At 52.4% G+C, this 23092-nt stretch overlaps 7 protein-coding genes across 7 annotated transcripts; 5 read left to right on the forward strand and 2 right to left on the reverse strand.

Moving 5' to 3' along the window:
* Window positions 1-1842: 1842 nt before the first annotated feature.
* G6M90_00g053700 (uncharacterized protein) lies at window positions 1843-3992 on the forward strand (the record flags this gene model as incomplete). Its single annotated transcript, XM_014685545.2, has 4 exons — window positions 1843-2317; window positions 2433-2591; window positions 2649-2882; window positions 2974-3992. 4 exons carry the CDS (start codon window positions 1843-1845, stop codon window positions 3990-3992), a joined length of 1887 nt encoding a protein of 628 aa, XP_014541031.2.
* A 1160-nt stretch (window positions 3993-5152) lies between these two features.
* G6M90_00g053710 (uncharacterized protein) lies at window positions 5153-6103 on the forward strand (the record flags this gene model as incomplete). The annotated part of the gene is made up of 1 exon (XM_014685544.1): window positions 5153-6103. One exon carries the CDS (start codon window positions 5153-5155, stop codon window positions 6101-6103), a length of 951 nt encoding a protein of 316 aa, XP_014541030.1.
* A 2192-nt stretch (window positions 6104-8295) lies between these two features.
* G6M90_00g053720 (uncharacterized protein) lies at window positions 8296-8927 on the reverse strand (the record flags this gene model as incomplete). Its single annotated transcript, XM_014685543.2, has 3 exons — window positions 8296-8395; window positions 8460-8665; window positions 8718-8927. The coding sequence occupies 3 exons, from the start codon at window positions 8925-8927 to the stop codon at window positions 8296-8298; spliced, it is 516 nt and encodes a 171-aa protein (XP_014541029.2).
* Window positions 8928-13246: 4319 nt separating this feature from the next.
* Window positions 13247-15027, forward strand: G6M90_00g053730 (uncharacterized protein; the record flags this gene model as incomplete). Its single annotated transcript, XM_014685542.1, has 2 exons — window positions 13247-13388; window positions 13448-15027. 2 exons carry the CDS (start codon window positions 13247-13249, stop codon window positions 15025-15027), a joined length of 1722 nt encoding a protein of 573 aa, XP_014541028.1.
* A 1293-nt stretch (window positions 15028-16320) lies between these two features.
* nuo21.3c (NADH-ubiquinone oxidoreductase subunit) lies at window positions 16321-17293 on the forward strand (the record flags this gene model as incomplete). Its single annotated transcript, XM_066130570.1, has 5 exons — window positions 16321-16616; window positions 16697-16724; window positions 16795-16887; window positions 16955-17153; window positions 17217-17293. 5 exons carry the CDS (start codon window positions 16321-16323, stop codon window positions 17291-17293), a joined length of 693 nt encoding a protein of 230 aa, XP_065986852.1.
* Window positions 17294-17976: 683 nt separating this feature from the next.
* Window positions 17977-18539, forward strand: nuo-12 (Acyl carrier protein; the record flags this gene model as incomplete). The annotated part of the gene is made up of 4 exons (XM_014685540.1): window positions 17977-18177; window positions 18226-18243; window positions 18302-18431; window positions 18493-18539. The coding sequence occupies 4 exons, from the start codon at window positions 17977-17979 to the stop codon at window positions 18537-18539; spliced, it is 396 nt and encodes a 131-aa protein (XP_014541026.1).
* A 1211-nt stretch (window positions 18540-19750) lies between these two features.
* On the reverse strand, window positions 19751-21864 carry cps3 (the record flags this gene model as incomplete). The annotated part of the gene is made up of 3 exons (XM_014685539.1): window positions 19751-21268; window positions 21420-21538; window positions 21768-21864. The coding sequence occupies 3 exons, from the start codon at window positions 21862-21864 to the stop codon at window positions 19751-19753; spliced, it is 1734 nt and encodes a 577-aa protein (XP_014541025.1).
* Between the last annotated feature and the right edge of the window lie 1228 nt (window positions 21865-23092).

A 23092-nucleotide genomic window follows, 5' to 3' on the forward strand; every position in this document is an offset into this window, starting at 1 on the left:
TATCAAGGTTATGGGGGAAAGGACTTGATATAGCTTACTTGCCTATAGGGAGGCAATCCATCATAGGCAATAATGGCCTGCATTACTAATGCCTAGGGGCCCAATTTCCTCGGCGATACAATCGGTGCCCCCCTGTCCCATCCATCTTAACATCAAGCAAGGGATGCACTTATAGCCCATCAATTGCCGCCACGACTCAGTTGGGGTTGGGCGTGTCCACAGAAGACTTCCTTGCCCAATGGACCATCCTTGGTACACGATTTGGAATCCGGCCTCGAGGCATAAGGCTGATCATTTGCGACACGGCTGTCGATCGGTCGAAAAGTCAATATACTAACTAAAAGAGGGTTAGAAGACAGTGTATGAATAGAGCCGACAGGGGGTCTTAATACTCGGGCGTTTTGATGGCGCATAGATTTATACTGAGGGGCCAGTCCGAGTGTAATCGAGGCTTTGCCATCTTATTTCTCCATCTTCTCGATGCTCGTGTATATTTGGATGATTCGAGGAACTGAACATGATTGGTCCAAAGCTCAGGGACGAAGCCGCGATGCATGCACAAAGCCACAGCCTAATGCAAAAGCTGGGATGGGATCTTCTATGCTGACGTAGCCACCATGGCTTGGGCCTAGGTGGATATAGGCATGGTTAATTTTGTCTTGCTTCCTATGCTTCCTAAAGAAGCTCTCTGTGTGACTGAACTCTTTGGCTCCTCTGAAAAATGTCGTCAATGTTTGTGAGTGCAGTACGCACTCGCTTCACGGTAGCCACTGCGCGTATGCGGTGCACAAATATAGCGCTAGGAGAACATTGCGTCTTTTGGTTCGAACACAAGGAAACTATTACATAAATGATCATGTATGTGTACTCTATCAGCTCATTTCCTTGGTCCCTTGCCTGTTTTGACAGGAGAACATTCCACATGTGCAACGCAAGAATGCAACAACAAATTAGTGCAACTAATTTAGATAGAGCTTTACGAATCCAGCTACGCAACAAGGATAATGTAGCATTAATACTATACTACCATCCAATAGCATGATGATAAGCTTTCTCTAGCGAGCTTTGAGAGTGGAAATTGCCCGTGCGTAGGCCGTACGCTATCCCCTGTTACAGTTCCTGGCTTGTATGAATCGAATTTGCCGAAATCATGGCCCTTGTACTCCAGCAGCCATCGTACGCAAATTAGACAAATGGCGATATCGGCCCGTCAAGCAGGAATTGTCGGATTAACGGGTCATTCTGTGGCTTATAACGCCGATGCCAGAGGTTGGGACGATTTAACATGTCCGCCCTTGGCTTCCTAGGATGTATCCTACGTATATATATTCCCTCTTTGGCCTTCATCATGTCCACCATTGCACAACTCTCATAGCTACGAGTCTTTTCACAGTCAAGCCTGGATTCAGTCGTTAAACATCTTTATTCTTGCACCTGAGGATGCGGTGGGCAAACATTGCTCTTTCCGCCGCGCCTTTATGGCTCTCTTGGCTTGGGCTCTGCAATGGCGGCGTCTTGCCAGACTCATCACCTGCTCGTCGACAGGATGACCCCCCTGGTGAGTTCGTCTGGCGTGCAGATACCAGGTCCCCCCAAGAGATCAGAGCGGCTGGGGGGTTCCGGCCTTGGGGCGAGAACTGGCACCGTAATGAAGCAGCATTTCTCATGGATCGCCATTACCACGCCGGTCCCGGCGGGTGTGGCTTATCGCGAGATCTGTCCACCAGGCCTTTCCAATCTGCGTACGTATCGTTGGCTCGAGAGAGGGCCACATCTGAAACCTACACCCATGAGCATCGAAATAGGAACACTTGGCTTTACGAGATTCGTGCTACGCCCAACATGATCAACCCCGGCCTTGCAGAGTCTGAGGCTCTAGCGCTGGGCGGCGTTCATTGGAGACAGATTCGAAGGTTCGGACTTATGAGCACTGCCGAAGGCGGCAGAGTCGCACAGATACAATGGATAGACAATCCCGAGTACGATAGGGATCTGTACGAGAACTCTCAATATGCTGCGAGGTGTGTCGTCGACAACGATGTTCCCCCGGACCTTGACGATGATTGGAGCGAGGACGAGATGGACTCGCTGGACGTAACAAGAGAAGATACGGATAGCGATGAGTCCGACGGAGAAGGCAATGACCTATACCCTCGTTATCGCTCAGCCGCGACTCACGTAAGTGGCCCGGCAATGCAAGCTCTCTTCGGCCGCTTTCCGCCAACTTTTACGCAATACCCTCCTCGGGACGACATCCCTGGACCATCTGGTGTAGGAGCCGCGGCATCATCTGAAGACGATGTCATTCGTGACGCAGGTAAGAATTGCCCTTGCCCATGCGCAGCCGCCGAGATGACGCAGTGGAAACCCTTTGACGGGCAAAGCAATACTTTGCACACTTGCAGGGGGGGTGCTAACAACCGCCGACATAGTCATGAGAGACTTGGAGCGCTTCGCAGATTTGACCCCGGAGCAACTACGACAACTCTACCCCGACTATGACGAGATGCTCCAAGAGCTTTTGGATAACCTTGACAGGGACACTTGTTCCCCTCCCAAGCGTCCCCGTACGCAACTACGAGCTCGCGCCGGTATGGAAGATTTGTATGTCGCTAGAAGTGACTGTAAGAAAACTGACAGTTTTGTAGGACAATCGAAGAATATTTGTTGCCAGAGTCTCTACAAGATCCGAGGACTAGTCATCGACCAGACACGCCAGAATCGTAAAAACTCGGCTACTGCCAAGAGTGCCGGCATAACACTCGACGAACTAAAGCGTCTGAGAGCCGGCGAATTTGACGGGCTTAACTGTGCAGCCATTGTCAAGAAATTGGAAGAAGGCGTATTTGGTCCGAAAGACGGAGACGATGGCTCGACCGGAGGTATGCAAAGACTTGGCCGCGCCTTCATCACTTGACAGAACCGGTTCACGCCTTCGACTACAATGTATGCAACTGCTGACTCTCCTCCCAGCTTCTCCCGCGGGAAACCAGCAGGATTGCAAACGAGCCCGCAAAATTGTCACCCCCAAAAGCCGCAGCAAGGGGCCCAAGGGCAAGGCACCCCCGGCTCCGGCCAAGGTCGTCTTCTACGGCGACTTTCTATGGCCGGCAGAGGCCAAGACGGCAGGCGGATTTCTCCCTCCGCGCACCCGTCCGCCCGGCCCGACGTATGAAGTCGAAGGAGGGCCGACCCCCGATCCCGCCACGGTCGTCGACTGGCCGAGCGAAGTCCTCCAGACTCGTCTCATTTTCGGACCCGCGGCCAAGGACGCAGCTGGGAAAGCTTCCCACGCGACAGACGGCTTCCACGGCGTCGTGTATGCCGTTCACGCCACGCCAAACATGCTCGTCTCGGGGCTGGATAGCATCGCCGTCGGCGGCATACGGTGGTCGCAGGTCCTCGGTTGGGTTCAGGTGCCGCTCAACTATACGCTGCCCGAGCACGATGCCCAGGAGCGAGCAAATATACAGCAGCACTTTGAAAGGGCATTCAAAGCCAAGAACGACTTGTTCCCGGGGAGCAACTTGTTCCAGAAGAACGACGATTACGAGCACAAGTTCGACGAGTTGGCGAGTACCGGCGAGATTCCCAATTTCGACCTGCCGCAGTCTCTGGAGGAGTTTATGGATAGAAATGGACAGGCCGTCGGCTGGAGGGGAGGGTTCCCTCTTTTCAACCCGCCTGGGCGAGTGACTGGCGAGTCTTCAACGGCGGCCAAGGCGGCCAAGGCCGTGGCGCCGCCGCATGAGCCGGGCTTCTGGGAAAAGGTTGGCCACTTTATGGAGTCGCACATCTTGGCCATTGCCTTGCTTCCCGCTGTTGTCGTTGCCAACTTGATTCCCGGTGTGGGTGAGCTGGCTGACGCGGCTGAAGTGGCGGCGCTCTCTACCGAGGCCGTCGAGGGCATCGAGCTTACGGAGCTGTCGTCTGAGGGGGCTTCTGAGTTGACTCCCCTGCTCCGAAGCGTCGCCAAGCTCAAGGTTGATTGAGTGAGGTTCAATTAGTAGGCAGGATGTGGCTGCAAGGACTCCACGATAGCATGTACTAGTGCCGGCTAGATGAGTTGATATAATTGAAGTCCCTTTCTCCTTGTATTTGGTACACGGACACATGCCAGAGTTGTTATGAGCGGGGATTTGCATCTGTTTCTGGCTTGAGAGTTGAAGACTCGGCCGAGGTCGGGACCCGAGTAGGTCGTGCATGTACGTATCAAGAGGACGATGGAGATTGGCGCGTGGACTCTGCCTCACGAGAAATACGACGGCATTGTGGCCAACTCGGGATTTATCAAAGGGTTTGTGGGGATACCACTGTGTGCCGACATGCCAAAGAACGGAATGTACATCAAATTCCCAGTCACTCGGACGCCCCGCGGGGGATATGAACTGATTTCGATGCCCTATCAACAAGAGACAAGGTGTAAAGATCTCGACCACGTCAAGCCAATCCAAATGATTGATGGATGGGATATAACGTGGGGATGGAAATAGGATGGCCAACTACAACAAGTATACCGGCTATGTCTCGACGCCAATTATTTATTGCGGCTTGTTGGTACCAGGATGGTGTCTTTAGTGATGAGAGAATTTGTCGTTTGGGACATGACTGGAGAGTATTGGAGAGCAAGCATTCCGTGGGAGGCGAGATGTGCATGATGACTCTACAATTCGTCAAGCTAATGTCCAGGATTTGGAGTGGCGGCAATTAAACTGAAAGTCTTGGCAAGAGAAAGGTAAAAGTGAACAATTTCAAGTAAAAAGGGTCAATTGGCGCGTGCGGCCTCCAAGTGGTTGGGGGAAGGAGCAGGATAGGTCGACGGTAGCCCCTACCCTGTAGGGCCTAGGCTGTCGAGCTGCTTACGTCATGCTTCGACCCCCCGCCCCCGCCCCCGCCCATGGCTTGTATGTACATGGCAACGGCAGGCAACGGCCAGCGGCTTGCCACCATTTCCACCAGATCGGCTTCTTGTATGCAGGCCCCTGGCATCGGTTCACGCTGCACCGAGTTGCAACTTGTCTGGTGCAAATTCACCGTGTGACACGTAAAACAACACCAGCTTGCAGACGGCGGATTCCTGCATCTGACTCAAGCGACGTCGCCTCCGCCCACCGGCACATCTCGATTCTCGACTCTCACGTCTCCTCGCAACATGGCGTCTTCACCACCAATCAAAAAAGTCTGCCTCATCGGCGCCAACGGAACAGTAGGTTCCGTCATAACCAGGGAGCTTGTTCAAGCCGGTTGCTTCGATGTGTCCATTCTCCGCCGCTCCAATTCATCCTCGGCCTCGCCCGCCGGTGTCACCGAGATCCCCGTTTCACCCGCCCTGGAGCTCCAAGAGCTTACCAGAGCCCTCTCGGGACAAGACGCCGTCGTTGCTGCCTTTCCGCTCAAGGATGTCTCGGAGCATCTTCGACTCGTGGAAGCGGCCTTCAACGCCGGCGTCCGTCGCTATATCCCGGCAGACTACGGCAGCTGCGATGCCGCCAGTCCCCAGGCACAGCACCATTTGAGGCTATACCGCGACAAGACCGCCGTGCGCACAAGGTGCGAGGAGCTTTCGCAAATGGCAGCCGAGGACCAGACTGGCGCGAGTCCATTTACATGGACCTCCATCATCTGCGGGCACTTTTTCGACTACGGCCTTCGAAGCGGCCTGCTTCATTTCAACCTAGACGCCGAAAGGGCTCAGATCCTAGACGCCGGCGATATCAAGGCCTCGGCCTCTACTCTCCGTCGTGTCGGTGAGTCGGTAGTTCGCGTTCTGCAGCGTCACGAAGATACCCGCAACCGCGCCGTCTACGTCCAGAGCTTCTGCCCGACGCAGCTCGAGATCCTGGCATCCCTTGAGCGCGCCACGGGCAACAAGTGGCACACCCAGCACTTGGACTCGAATGCTTTCCTGGAACGCGAAAGCAAGCGCCTGGAGGCGGGTGATGGGGAGGCTACCGAGGAGATTGTATTCGTTCTGGGTACGGTTGACGCCGACTGGACGCGCAAGGACGGATTCGCCATGGAGTTGCTGGGTCTGCAAGATGAGAATCTTGACCAGGTGGTTCGCGAGGTGGTGGCCGCTCACAAGACAAGAGCGTCATCTTGACAATATGGTCGAAATGTCGGGAGCTTCATAGAATATCAAGGCACGAAATGAAACGCGCATTCCATACTTTTTTCTATACGTCTTATCTTCCATGCTACCGTCCTAGAAACCACTAGCAACAAATATGCAATGGAAAGAGCAGACACTGGGGACTTCGGGGTCGCTACATGGAGCTGGTAGCATCTGGAGCGTTGCCAAGACTGATGATGGCAGCATCGATATGTATGGTGGCGTTCGGATCATGGGCGCTTGTGGCGGCACGCAGATGGATGGCACTACAAAGGCCATCTTCAAGGCCTATGGAGTGGTATACAGTCCATCTGTTTCCACTGAAGGCCAACAGTGGGAAGCACAACCCAGTCACGGTGCACAGTGGATTGTTCCGCCACCGGTACAGCGAAAGACGAATGAATGCCATTGCCAGGTAGAAATGACCGCGTGTTTCATCGTTGCGTCAGGCTCATAGGTGAGCTCCTCTTCCTATCTGGCGATACTATCCCCTTCACTTGCACACGCCGTCGGTCTAGGTCCTGCCTTGACCTTCAGTCATCTCCAACCTCATTCACCTCGTGTCCTAGCACCACCGTCAAGGTGTGTGCTTTACAGCATGTCATATCCTCGAGTATATCCTCATCTCGTCAAAAAGAAATAACGGACCAGCCGTGTTATGATCGCTTGCAAGAAGTATTTCATCAGTATTTGCGGGGCGGAACCTGGGAAAGGGGTCAAATACCCGAGTACGTTGCCAGGGCAAAAAGAGTAGCCAAGTGGGTTTGATGAGGAGTCAAACTTAAGCTTTTGAAGATGCCCAAGAATCAACAAAGCTCTTAGTCACTTCCAGTTCATAGGCACTAGGAATTAGATCATTAAAATCTGTAATAGTAGCTGACATGGTAGCCTTCGTGGTAGCCTCCGTGGTAGCCTCCGTGGTAGCCTCCGTGGTAGCCTTCGTGGTAGCCTGCCTGGGGGTAGAGAGCCGATTTTATCAAATTGAAAGGTATGAGGTGGAAGGAGATTATGGTTTGGATGGTGAGAAGTAAACGATACGCTTATCATATATATATACATATTCATGTTCCTTCACTGAGACAAGTCTACCGGGGCTCCTTGGCTCATTAAGCGTTCATTACATTGCTGTTCTTTGCACTGCAGAAGTTTGCCTCACCCAAGCTGTTTGATGGCAAAGAATCTTCTGCAGCCAAGACTTGTTCGTTGTATGAAGATCTTTTTCACCCCTTTCACATCTCATAGAACAAAGGCACTCCTTGTGCCGTTAAAGGATTTGAGACAATCCTTTGGCCGGTTTCGTTGTGCCGCATGTGAAGAAAGACGATTGTACAGCTGAAATTGGAAAACAGACAAAGTTTTGTGAGCCCTTTCTACAGCTTACCGCCATTATGCTCCATCTGATGAAAAGACTTGATCTCAGAGGTGCTACAGACAAATTACTAAGCGTGCATTGCCCAACACAAAGAGAACGTCGTTCGCTTTTTGCCAGGTTTCATCTTTCAGGGGCGACCACGGCAATGCCCAATCGCTCGCTTTGACATGACTGCCTCTTCACGCCCTCCCTTCATTGTCCGATTCTGTGTGACTGCAGCAAGAATGACCACATGACCAACGTCACATGCCAGCGTCAGCAAGCAGCCAAGTCGATTCATAATCAGCCCGTAACAAAAGAACAAAGGAATTCAAGCGGCCAACGAAAGAGCGGGAAATCAAAGCAACGTGTCCTGCGCCTGCGAGTACATAAGTAGAGGACGCAGCTACTGCAATGCCGCGAATGGCTGGATCGCGCATCACGAACCCAACAGGCACGTCGCAATGAGTAAAACACTAGCAAGACACCTGGAATCGGTCCCCTTATTCTCCTGAACCTAATTACACCGATAGTCACTGCCTTGCTGCCTATTTCTCAGAGACACAGTCTACCATGAGGCAGCTGCCGATGCGTGTTTCTACGAGCAATCGAATCCCGTCACAAAAGCGTACCAGAACATCGCGCTACGATCCGAATTACAGATTCACACAAGGCCTTTCTAGGCCTCATAAAGCCAATTAAATGATTCCATCGCGAAATTTATACCTGTTCAATTGACGAGGCAGGGAAGAAGGAAACCCTCCCCGGTATTCTAAAAGCTTGAGACCACATCAAATGCCACATCCATCCAAACTCCAAACCTGCTCAGATTTCAACAAGCTCTTCCACGTGGGAGAGATCCCTCAGCTGCCTTTGACATGGCGCGAATGCCCCTGCCATCTCCAATCAGAACCAAAATAAACGTCATCACTCTAAATTTGACACGTTAGTTAGCATTTCCCGACAATGAGATGTGCCAGAAAGGGGGTCTCTTACACTGCCAAGCTCGCAAAAAGAGGAATGCAAATATTCAAGTTTCCGTCACCTGTATAGTCGTTCTGAAACGCAAACACGATAATGAGCGCGACGCTCGTGAAGCAGATGAAGCAATCGACGGCGCGTCGAAGGATGAGGGGTGGCTCTCGCTTACCCCAGCGGAGCATCCAGAAAACGAGCGAGTTCCATAAAAGACTAATGATAGTCTAGAAAGGTCAGTCTCTGTATATATGCGACGGCCTGGGGAGTGTGACGTACCGCGGGTAAGAAGCAGCTGAGTGCGAGATGATTTCCCGCGACGCCAAGAAGGGCTGCGAAAATGATGACGAGGATGCCGCAGGCAGATAAAAGAATACGAAAAAAAGCTTTTAAGCCATTCATAAAATTGTCGCTCAACTCGCTGCTCATCTTGTCGCTCGTCTTGTCGCTCGTCTTGTCGCTCGTCTTGTCGCTCATATTGTCGCTCATCTTGTCCCTTGATGGAAAGTCGTTGTGGATTAAGCAGGTTTGCTGGCTGTTCGAGTGATGGTGGGTGTAGCAAAAGGCTCTTGGTCTCCGCGAAGAGTTGACGTGATTGCTGTAGAGGGTCGACTTGGATTCCGTTGAGAGTCGGCTTGGCTGCTATTGAGAGTTTGACTCGGTTGCTGGTGAGAGTTGGCTTGGTTCTGTCAAGAAGAAGATGCAAGGTGCAGAAACCAAGATTCAAAAACCGCCGAGATCAAGGTCATTAAATAGTTTGAGATCTCTGCAAGAGCCGACTCGTTTCATCAGTGATTCGTCCTTGGTTACTCATGAATACTCAGTCTGAGCGAGCGGTGAAATGGCATGTGGCCAGTCCGGCCGCCGTTTTTGTTGCCGTTCGCCAACTAGCCACGGCATGTTCAGTCTCTGCGCGCAACAGGCGTACAGCTACCCGCCGCGTGTGTAGCAACTTTCGCAGTTTCTGCCATGTCAAGGGACTTGGTCCGGCCTCTCACTCGTTCAGAGATCAACAAGTGGTTTCCAAGTCCAGTCTTACACACGCACTGGAGTCGCGGAAGAGGACTACATTCATATAAACTTGTGAAAGGATGAAATTCCTTGAACAAGACAACTTGGAACGATGAAAATCCAAGAGAAGGAGAACAGCCAACAGACTCCCGGCGATATGGGCAACCGTGCCAAGTCCGGGCGTGCATGCAGCGTCACGCAACCAGCCCTCAAACAAAGACGTGCATGCAGCTCAAAACACAACTTCTCCGTAATGGTCTCACGTGGTTCAAGCACAGGCCGGTAGCAAGTCGGCCCCCGAACTCCCAAGATGACAGGTCTTGGTGCAGACGCTACTTCTCGCCCTGTTGAGGTTATTTCTGCCCATCAGGCGCGGCGGGCCAAAGCTGAGCGTAAGCATCGACGTCGGATTGTGTCAGTGGCACAAAGTATTCGAGAGTACAAATCCGACACGTTCGCTGTCCAAATGAGCTGGGCTTCAACTATTGGTCCAAGCTAAGGGTTCGAATCGCTGGCGCTCTAGGTAGGTGCAGTTTCTACCAGCAAAAGTTTTCATTCTCTACCATCTACCGTGCCTACACCGCTTCGTATCACGGCATACACAGAGAATATATCCCAGTCTTCAAGTACGTACAGTAAACAGCATGGAGCCATTCTCAAACCATGTGCGTGCTTCGTTGCGAGCTATTCCATGTCCCGACCCCAGCTGACATTCATCGTCATATCGCCCAACAAAGCCCCCTACATCATAAGCAGCTTCAACAAAGTATACGAAATACGGCATTCACAGGAAGTAGCTCCATTCAAAGCTGAATATTCATCCGTCTACCAGTCCCACTCGGCTGATTATGTCCTCAAGCCGTTCATCCAGTCGGGATGTATCCAGCCCAGCCTTTATGCACGCCCTCTAACGTTATACGGGGTATTACTTGCGTCCATCAGACGACGCCCGCTTCTTGGCATAACCATCTGTGAAGAGACGAGGCCACCTGCAGGGTACAAAAGGCTGGGCTTCCGTCTAAACAAAACATATCACCAAGTGAATCTCCAACCAGGCAAACACATCAAGACTTCCCGCTTCACATCATCTTCAACGCATCGAAAATGCGCTTCTTCACTGCTGTCGTGCTCCTTCTCGCCGGGTAAGTTCCTTCACACGACAGATAAAGACGTGAAAACATCATTAAGCAAAGACAGAGTGTCTCTCGGGGCGCACACAGAGGCGCACTGCAAATCCGTCACGTCGACGGCCACGGTCTGCAGCACCTGCCGCCAGCTAAAGTGCCTCTCCATCGAGACAATCACCCTCTTCTCTGACTGCCCATCTCCCGTGCCGACTACCACCACGGCGTACTCCTGCGCCGAGACCAAGTGTCCAGGCGGATGTGCGTCCACTTCCTACGAATTCGTGTCTCCTCCCGCCCGCATCACTGAGGCGCCGAGAGCTGTCTCGCCCAAGCCCTCGTGCGGAGCCGTCACATACACCGTGGTGGTCTGTTCTACTTGCCGTACTCTGGAGTGTGTGTCGACCGAGTATGTTACTGTTGGCCATGGATGTCCTAACCCGCCTGCGACGAGCCGGACTGCATATGAGTGCGGCGGGCATTGCCCTGCGGGATGTGGGAAGACGTCGTACGTTACGGTCGCGACGTCTTTGGCCAAGTAGAATGCAGTCTGATGAGTCTTCTGCTTAGCGGCTTGTCGTATACTGTTTATGATGAGAACCAGCTCAACTAGTTTCGTTTGTCAAATGCTTCAGAGGAGACAACCGCATCATCCGTGGTTGTCAAGGGACTAAACCGACAGCTTTCAATTCAACACTGCAGAAAAATCCCCATTGGCAGGGATTTTATATAAATGACATGACGGTATTGGGCAAACGACAATGGCTTCTCCATTCTGGCGGATAATCGTCATATGGTATGAAACAAGCCGTGATGAAACATGCGGGATGAACAGCGTGAAAACGGCCACAATGTAACAGCCATATTGTCTGTAGAGAAGTGTCTTTGACTCGCTCTCCTGCTGGTGTGTGCCTGCAGCCGCCTCTACTCCACCAAAGTGTGCCCCTGGGAGAAAACCGAATGTCATGAAAAGGAGCTGACAGGTGGGTGTGGGTTTGAATTCATGCAGGCACTTTGACAGCTAGAACAAATCCATGCGCCAAGCGACAAGGCAAAGCAAGAAATCTTTCGATTCGCCTTGACTGGGAGCCATGTCACAACGACAACAGCCTCGTTGGCGGGTCAGAAACAGCAAAGTGGGAGAGGCCACATCTGGGGTTTTCCCGTCCCGAAGGACGGCATGATGACCAATCTGAGACCCGTACTACGCTATTACTACAGCATAGATTGCTCTGTTGTCAAAGCTCCATGGAGTAGGACCCTGCAGATCCAAGGCCCATGGGCTGCATTTTGGGCCGTTGCCACGTCGCGAATCTGAGGTCGCATGAAGAAACGAGTGGGTACAGCAGGTTGTGCGTCAGGCAGTCAAGCAGGGATTGCGCAATGATTTAATATCACGCGATGAGTCGATGCTGGACGGTAGAGCAGAGACTGCAGAGCAGAGCCAGTGTCACCGCGAATCAATGTCATGGGATCGGGTGTCGATGGCAGATATCTATTGTTAGGACCATGGACAGAATAAGAAACTTGAGGCGGTACCAAGACACTCCCGCGTGCCAGCATGGGCATCTATTAATATGCGTAGTACTGCGTACTCGGTACTCGGCAGTAGTGTAAGATGTGACTCGGTTCGTGTAATTTTGGCAGCGGTGGTACAGACATGAAGAACGTGTCAAGAACAACATGTCGGCAGCGGCACGTCGGGGCTTGGAACATGCGCTGGGTTGGCTGGCCAAGGTAGCTGGCACAGCCCCAGAAGCTGACGTTGAGCTTTTGCCATGCATCCACTCGTCAATCTCGGGGGTCCTGGACTCCATGTGGAACCCAAAACACTACAACATGAGGTTGAGTCAAGAAAACTTGGTGAATGGCGTCGAGGGTTTGTTTGGCTCGCTCACCGCACCATACGGCAGCATACTAAGGCGTTCGGCAGTTCGGCCCATTGATGTGTCGTGTTTTCTTTCTTCTCTTTCAAACTCTAACGTCGCGTTCGGTCATGATGCGAAAGGATGATGCGGGCCGCCCGGAATCGGCACAGAAATCAGGATTGCTTTGATGGTTTGTCGTTTTGCTGTTTTACGTTTTTGTGTTTTGCCTCGCGTACTGAGGAAATGAGGTAATGCGCTGAAGGAAGGAGCGCCCGCGTGAGGCGCACAGGAAGCACTTGCTGTCTGGGGTTGGCGGGATGGCAGTGACGTAAGCAGCACCGCAGCACCCACCCTGGGCCCTGGCCATTAATCAATTTCCTGCATGTGGCGGGAGCAAACAATGACTCTGAACCAGTTGGCATTGATCTGCATGGCACGGGGCGGGCTTTTGTTTTTTTTCTCTTGGCCACGACCCTGTTACAATAGTTTCTGGTAGTCGTCTTTCTTTTCTTTTCTTTATTTATCTTTTTGGTTTTTTTCTTTGTATTTCTTTTTTCCTCCTTGTGCCTGTGACGTGCTCAATTCTGCGTCTGTTTGTCTTCCTAGATCCTTCCGCGTCGTCTTCAAAAGCGCAAGGCCGTCGTCATCACCCTCTCTCCGGTCACGCATCAACTGTGATTCCAACAACGTCGACTCCGTGAACGCGTACCTTCCTAGCGTCAGCGCATCCAACGTACAACATCACGATAGTCTCGCAATATCTACATCTACACCAGCCCTTACTGGCTCACAGGCGGACAACGCCATGGCCAAAGCCATCGAGGCCAAGTCTTTAAGCGATATCAACGATACTGCAAATAATCCACCACAATACTTCGAATCAGCTGCGGGGGCGAAGAAGCAGGACCCCCTCGTTTTGTACATCTCACGTGTGGTGGGGTTAAACGGTAGTCTTTTCATTGTTCAAAGACGTCATCCCTGCTTCATAGCTGATATTCAAGCGCAGTTGTCATTCTCTCCCCCGTTATACCAAACGAGAGGGTCGTCTCGGCCGAGGATGTCAAAAGCGCTCTGTATCTGGTGCATGTAGACAATCCTGTCCCTGCGCCAGTTCGAGGTGAAGCCGAATGCAGATCTAGCCAGGACACCCGCCGGCTCCCCCAGTCGATCATTCCACGAAGACCTGTTGGTGGCTCGGACCGTCCACTGACCCCCGAAAGTTCGCCAAGTGCAAGTCAAAGCCACCAGCCCTCTGCAATAGAAGCTCCAGGACGGACTCTTTATGGATTGCACACAGCTATGCCGCCGAAAAAGCCCGTTGGGTCCCAGTCTTCGCCTAGGACATCAACCGAAACATCGGCTTCCGCTCAAATCGTATCAAAAGACTCTTCTGATCCACAAGAGCCTTCTGGGAATACGCAAACGCACTGTATTAATTCAATTTCAGTGCCTCGGCCGGATACATCTCTACCACCTACTAACTCTGCCAATCAAAGCTCCCTTTCAAACTCACAGCCTATATCACAAGCCCACAGCAGATCTCCGTCTCCACGGAAGCACAGCACAGCTTCTACTGATATGCCTCTGACGCTGACGTTGACCCGACAAAATCCCGCCGCCCAGAAGTGGACAGTTGGATATATTAGGCTGCCCGAGCTAGAATCGTCTTCGGGAGATGGCGACACGGCTTCAACGTCGACCACAAGTCCAATGCAGCATCACCCAATAGACATTGAAATAATACAATCTGGATACGCCAAATTTCGCGAGCATTGTGTCAGGAAATATAGCCCGACGGAAAGCGGCGACTTGAAAGCTGCAGCTGGGTCCACGGCACGAGGGAGCATGGATCATCAAAGCTCAATGTACGGAAACAAGGAGGCCTTCTATCGTCGAGTCGCCATGAACTACTCCAATTCTTTGTTGACGAACGCGAAGGAGTTCGCCAGGAATTTGACACGTAACAGAAGTGACAGCGCTGCATCGGTATCATCGTACAAAAGCGACACTGCTGTAAAGCCAGACACCATTTGTACATTCGGATCGCCGCCAGAGGGCATGAAAGCCCGCGGATACACATTTGTCAGTCCATGGGAGGGCCAATGTCACTTCTCAACGGGGAAACATGGAAACAGTCTCCAGTGTTTTTACATACCCCCCGCGACGGCCACCGTCTACAGCAATTCCCTGGTCAAAACTAGTCACTCGGAATCCACACTGATCAGTACGCTGAGTTACAATCTTGCGCTTTCACCGGTCCAAGCCAAGGGACCCACGGGAGTACTTGGAAAGGTCATAGACTGCTGCAGCAAATCGAGAAAGAGCAATATTCCCTCTGACTCTCGCTACGAGTCATCCTTCACTAGCCTTGGGGCTGAGCGAGCCGGCGGCGGTCTAAATGGCAGGGAAGCAAAACTGGCCACGTTAACTATTTATGACGATGGTTTGAAGATGCTTGATCTGTTAGTGGCAGCCAACATTGGAGTATTTTGGAGAACTTGGGAGAAGTTTGCTCCCGCTTCCACTGAACAGAAGCATGTCTCTGAGGCGCAGATTCCGTTTCCATCCATCGAAGATCACAGTTGACTTGCCCTTTTTACGATAAAGATGTTCAAGATTGGAGCCGGAGTTTAAGTGGAAAGGTGGTCTTGTGGTGTGGTTTACTTTGCTTTGGCCGGCAATTCAAAGGCCTGGTTTGTTGTGGTAGCTTTCTTTTTTTAGCATTATTTGTAGTCAGCGTAGCTGCATAGCGTGATGTTAAGGCATCTAATGAGAAATATGATGACACTGAACCTTGGAGTCTGTATGGTTTTCACATTCCGTGTTTACTATGGCATATCTCTTGCATTTACACATCTCAATACAGCAATCAAAAACTTTGTAAGGCGCAGACGATGGCTTTTCGGCTTCACATCTCATTCACAGATATGTAGCCACGCTTGCATTTATCAGTTGGATCGCCGGGTCTCTGGGCCTGATTTTCTGTTGCACAAAATGGTTCACTTGGATTACATCGATGTAGCAGCAGAATGTGTCCATCGTGAGGGTCCCCCAATCACCAGAGCACCTGCGGAGGGAGCCTTTCTTCCAAGCCGCTGTATGCTGTTTGTTTCATGTAAGCTCTTCTCCTTATTCTAGATTCCACGCCAGTCGAGTTCAACACTCCAGTTATGGTATCAGCAAGTATTTCATAAGACTATCCTCCATACCAAGTAGGGGGAGCTTATTTGCAGCAAGCAGCAAGCAACCAAGCTACCCTAGACTACTTAATTCCCTTAGTATTAGCCTCCTGCGACGAAGAGTTAAGACTTTGGTCAAATCCTTTGCAATTTATAGGATCATGAAAGGCAAAATCAATGAATAGGAATAGTTTTGCAAGCCGAAAATAGAAAGTGGGCACGGGTTTCGCTGAGAGCAGAGCTTTTGATGCGGGGAGAATTTGCGAAACGAAACGTCAAGACGTGATTATTTGCCTGCGGTGTGAAAAGAGCTCTTAGCGACGTTGAATGAAGAAGATGGAGAGTAGTAAGGGAGAGAAAAAATCTCCACCATTGTAGACAGTCTTTGAAGTGCTCTACTGCTCCTGTCGGCAATTGGTATTGACTCCAGCATCCTCGGTCCACCTCAGGGAAGACATGGAGGTCACGTGAATCATCACGCGTACCGCAACCACCAATCACATCCCGAACAATGTAATCCCGCAGTAACGAGCCTCCCAAGTCGAGCAAAGAAATCCATCACATCAAACCGTTCGTCGCTGGGCCGTTTCCCCAATCGCCACCTGACTTCTCTTCTCCAAGTTGGCCACACCCCCCAACTCTGCCTCGTCGAATTGCCGACCAAGGCCGTTTACGACAACGAATTGATCTTGTCCACCCAATGGCGCCGGCTCTGCATGCCTCTGCGGCCATGCTCGCGCGAAGACAGCTCGCCGGAGCTCCGAGCACCACCAGCTCGCTGGTAGTCGTGGCCAGCCGGCTCATGGCTGCGCAGCAACACCAGACGCGAGGATACGCTACACCCGCGGGCCCGCCCCCCAAGAACTTCCGCACGAGCAGGCACACCGAGTGGCCGTGGGACAAGGAGAAGACGCTGGACCGGCTGGGCAAGTACTTCCTCTTGACCGAGATGGCGAGAGGCATGTACGTCTTGATGGAACAGTTCTTCCGACCTCCGTATGTGGATTGCCAATGAGACATGAGTCCTCGAGGCTCGAACTGCCTTGTTTTTCGTGAAGCTGACCGGTGGCGGACAGATACACCATTTACTATCCCTTCGAGAAGGTATGATGAAAACTAATTGGACAGCCCTACCCGTTTACACATGGCGACGGTTTCAATTGACACGATGCAGGGACCCATTTCCCCCCGATTCCGTGGAGAGCATGCCCTCAGACGGTATCCTTCTGGCGAAGAGCGTTGTATCGCCTGCAAGCTGTGCGAGGCTGTACGTATCCATCAATAAACAACCGCGCCTGAATCTCTCAAGTTCATTAGAAACTAACGGATTGTAGATCTGCCCAGCCCAGGCCATCACAATTGAGGCTGAAGAGCGTGCCGATGGATCCCGCCGAACAACCCGCTACGACATTGACATGACCAAATGCATCTACTGCGGTTTCTGCCAGGAATCGTGCCCCGTTGACGCTATTGTGGAGAGCCCCAACGCCGAGTATGCCACCGAAACGAGAGAAGAGTTGCTGTACAACAAGGGTAGGTTGAACCACTCAGCACATGCATCCCGTGTAGCTAGTTTGCTGATCCTTTTTGCTGCAGAGAAGCTTTTGTCCAACGGAGACAAGTGGGAGCCTGAGCTGGCGGCTGCCATTCGCGCGGATGCGCCCTACCGATAATCTAACCACACTTGACAGCGTTATTTCACCGTTCCCTTTGTTCATGTAGAAGTATCTTGGGGGGAGGGGCTGGCCGGGCGGTAGAAAAAGTTGTACATAAGATTAACATTTTCCCCCAAAACAAGTGTCTAAATGTGATGCCGCCGCACCTTGTTCAACGCGTGTAGTGGTGTATCCATGTTTTATCGCCTTCTGCAACTTGCATAAGCCGCTGTGTCTGCTTCGAGATATTACCTCCGTTTTCGACACATATTCGGTTCACACAATACCAGAGAAATACTGGCGCTTTATGGAGTTCACCACCAAACAACACCAAAAACTTCCTCGAATTTCCCAAGTGCAACAACATCACGCAGTTCACCACTCAGCATCCAGTCCCATGTCTCACCTCCCATATCGTCTTTCCTCTACCGATTTCAAAATAAAGCCATCAAAAAGACTCCCCAAGCCATTTAAACCCCGCCTCCATTCCCGCCTGCAACAGCCCCAAATCGATTCGCCCCAGAATCCAGGCACATCCACCGGCCCAATCAGCAACACCCCAATCCAGCATTCACGTGACCCTCTTTTTTCAAGGTTCTCTAAGGCGTAGCTCCCGACCTCCGTACCTCAAAAACACCGAGAAATTTATCATCACGTCACCTCTCAGCTCTTGTCCCCCCCAAGCCATCATTCAATTGACCATGTTCCGCACCGCCCTCCTCCGCACCGCCCGCGGCGCCGCTCGCCCGCTGGCCGCCGCACCGCTCAGTGCGCGCATCGCCCTACCCCGAGCTGCCGCCGTGCCCAAAATGCTCGGCGTGAGGATGTACTCAGCCGCCGGCGGCCTGAAGAAGGAAGAGGTAGAAGGGCGCATCATGAGCCTGCTGCAGGGCTTCGACAAGGTACGCCCCCCCTTTCCCCCTCTAGTACACGTTCGCTAACTCGCCCAGGTCAACGACACTGCCAATGTACGAAAACGCACCTGACCACCCCTCGAATGTCCTCGTAGACTAACATCCATTGTAGATCAAGCCGGTCGCCCACTTCGCCAACGACCTGGGCCTCGACTCTCTGGACACGGTGGAGGTAGTCATGGCCATAGAGGAGGAGTTTAGCATCGAGATCCCCGACAAGGACGCCGACTCCATCCACTCTGGTGCGTTCTTAACTGCCCCGATGGCTCAATACGGGGGAAGCCCATACTGACGGTTTCGCAGTGGACAAGGCAGTCGAGTACATTCTCAGCCAACCCGATGCTCACTAATCGCACGTCGCAATCTCTGTACTATTATCTCAGCTCATGGGTGGACGGGAACTCGGGGGATGTACTGTTTTATAGAAAGAGGGGAATACACATTTTTGCTTCTTTTTTTCGCCAAGCTGAACTCGCTTCTTTTCTTGGTTTTCAACAGCCAGCGGTGCAGAGTGGCTTTTCTTATTTCTACACTGATTACCGTGCTGGAGGTGACTTGCCAGGGCAGCGTTGCACCACGGTACACTCGCTCCACGAGCCCGACCTGGCTGCGTTTTGTTGCCAGGCGTGCACGTCGACTCGTAAATCTACACAAAGGGACACATTTGACGAGAAAAAGTAGCTCTCTTTATTCCGCTCAGCTACAGACACAGACAGCACAATACAAACCCACCATCCACCGTCACTCATACACCCACCCTCCTAGCACCCGAGCAGTATGATCCGCGCCAACCACTGCCACGGAGACACCCGTGATCAAGACGTTATGACCGTTGGGAACTACCCCAATCTTCTCAAAACAGAAACAGGACACAGGCATCGTACAAGAACAAAAAAAGACGTGTAGCAACTTTGGTATAAAATGACGCCAATGGTGGTTGGCGCCGCCTCCCTGGATACAGTGTAGCAAAGAGAGCAGAAGAAAAGTGCAAGAGAATACCAACCACAATAGTTCCCTCCAGTATGCGCTAGATCCGTTGGCCGTCAAACGCCTTCCTTTCTAGGACTACAAGAGCATCTTGTCCGACGCGGGCCGTTCCAGTGCAAGTTTTAATCAAATCAACCTTGAAGACAAGAAAAAGTAGACCAACCAAAGCCAAGCCAATAATAATGACTAGAAGCAAATGACAGAAAACATAAAAAAAAGAAAGCAAAACCGGCCACGCCTGTATCCCAAACTCAAATTTTTAAGCACCTTTGATATGTTGTTCCGTTGCATTATTTTTACGTCTCTGCTCTTTTTTGCTGGGTATCCCATCATTATTCCCCTGTCGTCCTGGCCAGTCAAGGTGCTCGGGCTGTGTGTGTGTATGGTGCCGCTTGCTGCCGACGAATTGCTTCAGAGCGTGTAAAGCATGTATGCCATTGTTATGCAGCTTCGTAAAATCTCCGCGTGGACCTTTCACGCCACTTCTATTCGCTATAACTAATGCATGTTGCATCAAAATCGTCAAACGCCCAGGTAAAAAAAAAATAAAAAAAATAATGTTTTGGGATGCCAATCAGCGTCCGTTGACCGGCACTGAATCTCTGTTCTCCTTGGAACTGCTGTTGGATTGGTTCTTGCCTGCCACTGCGCTGGCATAGCTGCCCAATGGACCCATACTCAGGCCGGCAGATATTCGCTTGCGCATCCTCGCTGTAGGTGCGTCATCTTCCTCTTCCATGCTGAAGACGAATGCTGGGTCCTCCTCGTCAATCGGAGTAGTGAAGCGACCAGTGACGGACGAGCTGATGCTTCCGCTAGACACATGGCGCTCCATGGCCCGATCTTTGCCAATCGGCGCAAGACTACTGGATGGCAGTCGTGCGGTAGTAGGATGCAGGTGAGGGCTGGAACTCGAGCCGCTGATGGCGTCGTCCAATCGGCTGCGCTGCAGTTGTTGTGAGAGAACTGACATGGACTCGCTCGTAGAGCGGCCCGCGGACAGACGGCCGGATGTCCCTGGGCTCTTGTAGTCGTCACCTATTTCCTGGGCCAAGGTGGACCTTCTCAAAGGGCTGCCCACATGGCCAAAAGCTGAGCCAACATTGCGTGCTGCCCTGGCTGCGTCTTCCTCCTCCTTTTGGCGCTGGAACAGCGATCCCCAGCGGCTTGGGCTGGTACCCATTGGGCTACCGTACTTGAGAGCCTCGATGGCGTGTTCATCGCGCATGGAGCTAGAGCCTCGCCTGGCCTTTTCAGCAGGCGTCAAGAGTTCTTGCAGGTTCTCGGGAACGTAGTTTTCGGGTAAATTGTCATCGTCAAAGGCAAACTCGGCCTCCCAGTCACGGTCCACTGACGATGCCTTGGGCATGCTGGAACTAAGCATGCGGGGTTTGGCATATCTAGACGAGTGCATGGCTCGCTTGCCGAAATACTCATCGCCAATAGCAGACTGAGAGTTGGGCGGACTACTGGCGGTTGGGTTCAAGTGCTCCGACGAGCCGAAGGCCGAGGTGTGCAGTAGCTTCAGCGTCTCCGAGGTTCGCGAGTCTTTGGCATTGCTAAGCGAGGCTGTGGGGGACTCGAGGCCGAACTTTGAGGGCACAGATGACGGCCACGGCGCGGCGGGGAAGCGGGCGGCGTTGGAGATGCCATTGGAGTCGAAAGAGGCGGGCAGGGGAGCATCGAGGATGGATAGTCCTTTGCCATTTGCAGGGGACAGCCCAAAGCCAAGGCGAGTGGGATCATCCTCGCGAGGTGAGCCGTAGTTGGAGTGGCCATACGGAGAGTCGATGGAGGGAATGCCATTGTCGAGACTGGGTTGGTGTCCCGGGTGGCTAGCAGGGTTGGCAATCTGGCGGTCATCCCATGGAGACTGCTCGGCGCTGTAGAGCGAGGTTGTCAGGGCACTGGCAGACGACTGGTGATAACCGGTTGAGGTCCCAGAATTCGGGGACGCAGGGTTGGGCGAGGGCCGACCGGCAAGGCCGATGGGAGCTGTAGCTATGGTGACACCAGTTTTACCATAGTTTATTCGTCGACCGTCGGGTAAGACGTGGATGTTTGCGCACTTGGGACCGAACTTGCAGTTGCCCTAGAGAGGAAGCATGTTAGTCCATTCATATGTGATTCTAACTTGGTCCGCAAAGGCAAAAGATGGGAGATGATAGACGGAGCCCGGGTGAGGCCAGACTCGCAGAAAACAGTAATAACCTCAAAGCTATAACCTCACGCTGGAGACGTACCTTGGCAAAGTACTTGCAGATGTTTTCGGCTGCGGCTCCGAGGTCGTGGCTGAAGGGGCAGGCATTGCCAGCTTGACAGGCACCTTGGCGAAAGAACTTGCACGGGACGTGAGAGGTATCTGTAGCAGATCGAGGAAGACTGATTAGCACGGGATTTAATCTTGGTTGTCATTCACGAGGCTGTCCCGTCAGCGGCACGACGGGATGGGGTGCGGCGATGCGGCGATAAAAGAGGGTGAGGTGGTGGGGGCGGGACTCTGGGATGCGATGCCGCACGGCATTGGAAAAGGCGGGTTTGCCTCGGGAAAACCAAAAATTAAAAAAAAAAATGGCAACTCGGGCACATACTCGGAGGGCTTCGCGGCATCATGGAGGACGAGGTGTTTGAGGCAGCGCCATTCGGGATGTTCAGGCTGCCGCTCCGGACGTGGCGGTATTCGGGCATGGCTGCGGCGGGGAGGGAATGTCGCGTGTACGAGGGCCGTTTGCCTGGACTTGAAGTCGAAGTCGAGGTCGAGGTCGAAGTCCAAGTCCGAGTCGAAGTCCAAGTCGAGCCTGAGCTTGGGGAGAGAAGAGGAGGCGGAGGAAGTCCAGGTGCCAGGCCGGACGTGGACAAGGACATGGAGGGGAAGGGAGCAAAACCTGGCGAGGCGGCGCTCAGAGTGGAGTGAGGGGACATGGCCGAGAGACGATCCATCACGACGGATCAATTGATTGATGACGGGCGACCCAGAATTGACAGGTGACTCTGGTGTGGCTAGTGGTGACTGGATAGCCTGGCCGGAGTCAAGGTGCCTGCCTGGCTGCGTAGCGAGTGGCTGGTGACCTCGGGGGCTGGTGACCTGGAGTCTGGTGCTCAGGTGCTGAGGTGACAGTGTAGTCCGAGGCCTGGCGTCTGTCTGGCGGCTCGAGCGCTGCAAGCTCAACCACCCAAGCGTCAACTGCAGCGCCTGCAGTAACTGTAGATCCCAGATGTCTTGAATGTTCAAGTGCCTGGCCTGCTCATCAATTGATTGATTGACACCTTGCACCAGCTCGAGACTTTTGACTTGTTTCGTGCCCGATGCGCTGGTAATCGACAAAGTGCCGCCCACTGTCTGTGCAACTTGTTTCTTCTTCTTCTTCTTCTTCTTCTCTTTCTTTTCCCTTCAGCCGAGAGCTGCCTGGTTGTGCCGGATATCAACGACTCCCCTGCCTGAGACAATATGCGTGATACACAATCTCTGTGCAACGCAACGTGCAGATTGACCAGATCTATGTATGTAGTAGTAGCAGCAACGGATCCCGCCTGGCTGAAAGCTGCGTTAAGCCTGCCGAATAGTTATCTTGGCCGCTCGAGCGTCCAAGGGACTGGGGGCTGGATCCTTCGTTGTTGCAACCGTCTATCTTTTGTTGCCCGTGGCTTTCTGTGCGAAATACGGAGTAATACCAACATCTAAAAACCCCTTGATCGTAATGCGTCTATCATATCTTATTCCGCGATGACTGAAACGGACGTGGGGTAAAATAGAAACTTGCAAAATATTTGCTCACGGTTGGACTGCCTCTCCTCGAACCCCAATTATCAACGACCTGACAGCAACCGCCGCCAGTCAAAGTCACGCGCTTCACCTTGGCCTTGCTTTGAAAGTCTCTTTTGGAGTTGAATCTGGTAAAATGTCAGGGAGGAGACA

The sequence above is a fragment of the Metarhizium brunneum genome, chromosome 3 (genome assembly GCF_013426205.1).
Source record: "Metarhizium brunneum chromosome 3, complete sequence".
Lineage (NCBI taxonomy): Eukaryota > Fungi > Ascomycota > Sordariomycetes > Hypocreales > Clavicipitaceae > Metarhizium > Metarhizium brunneum.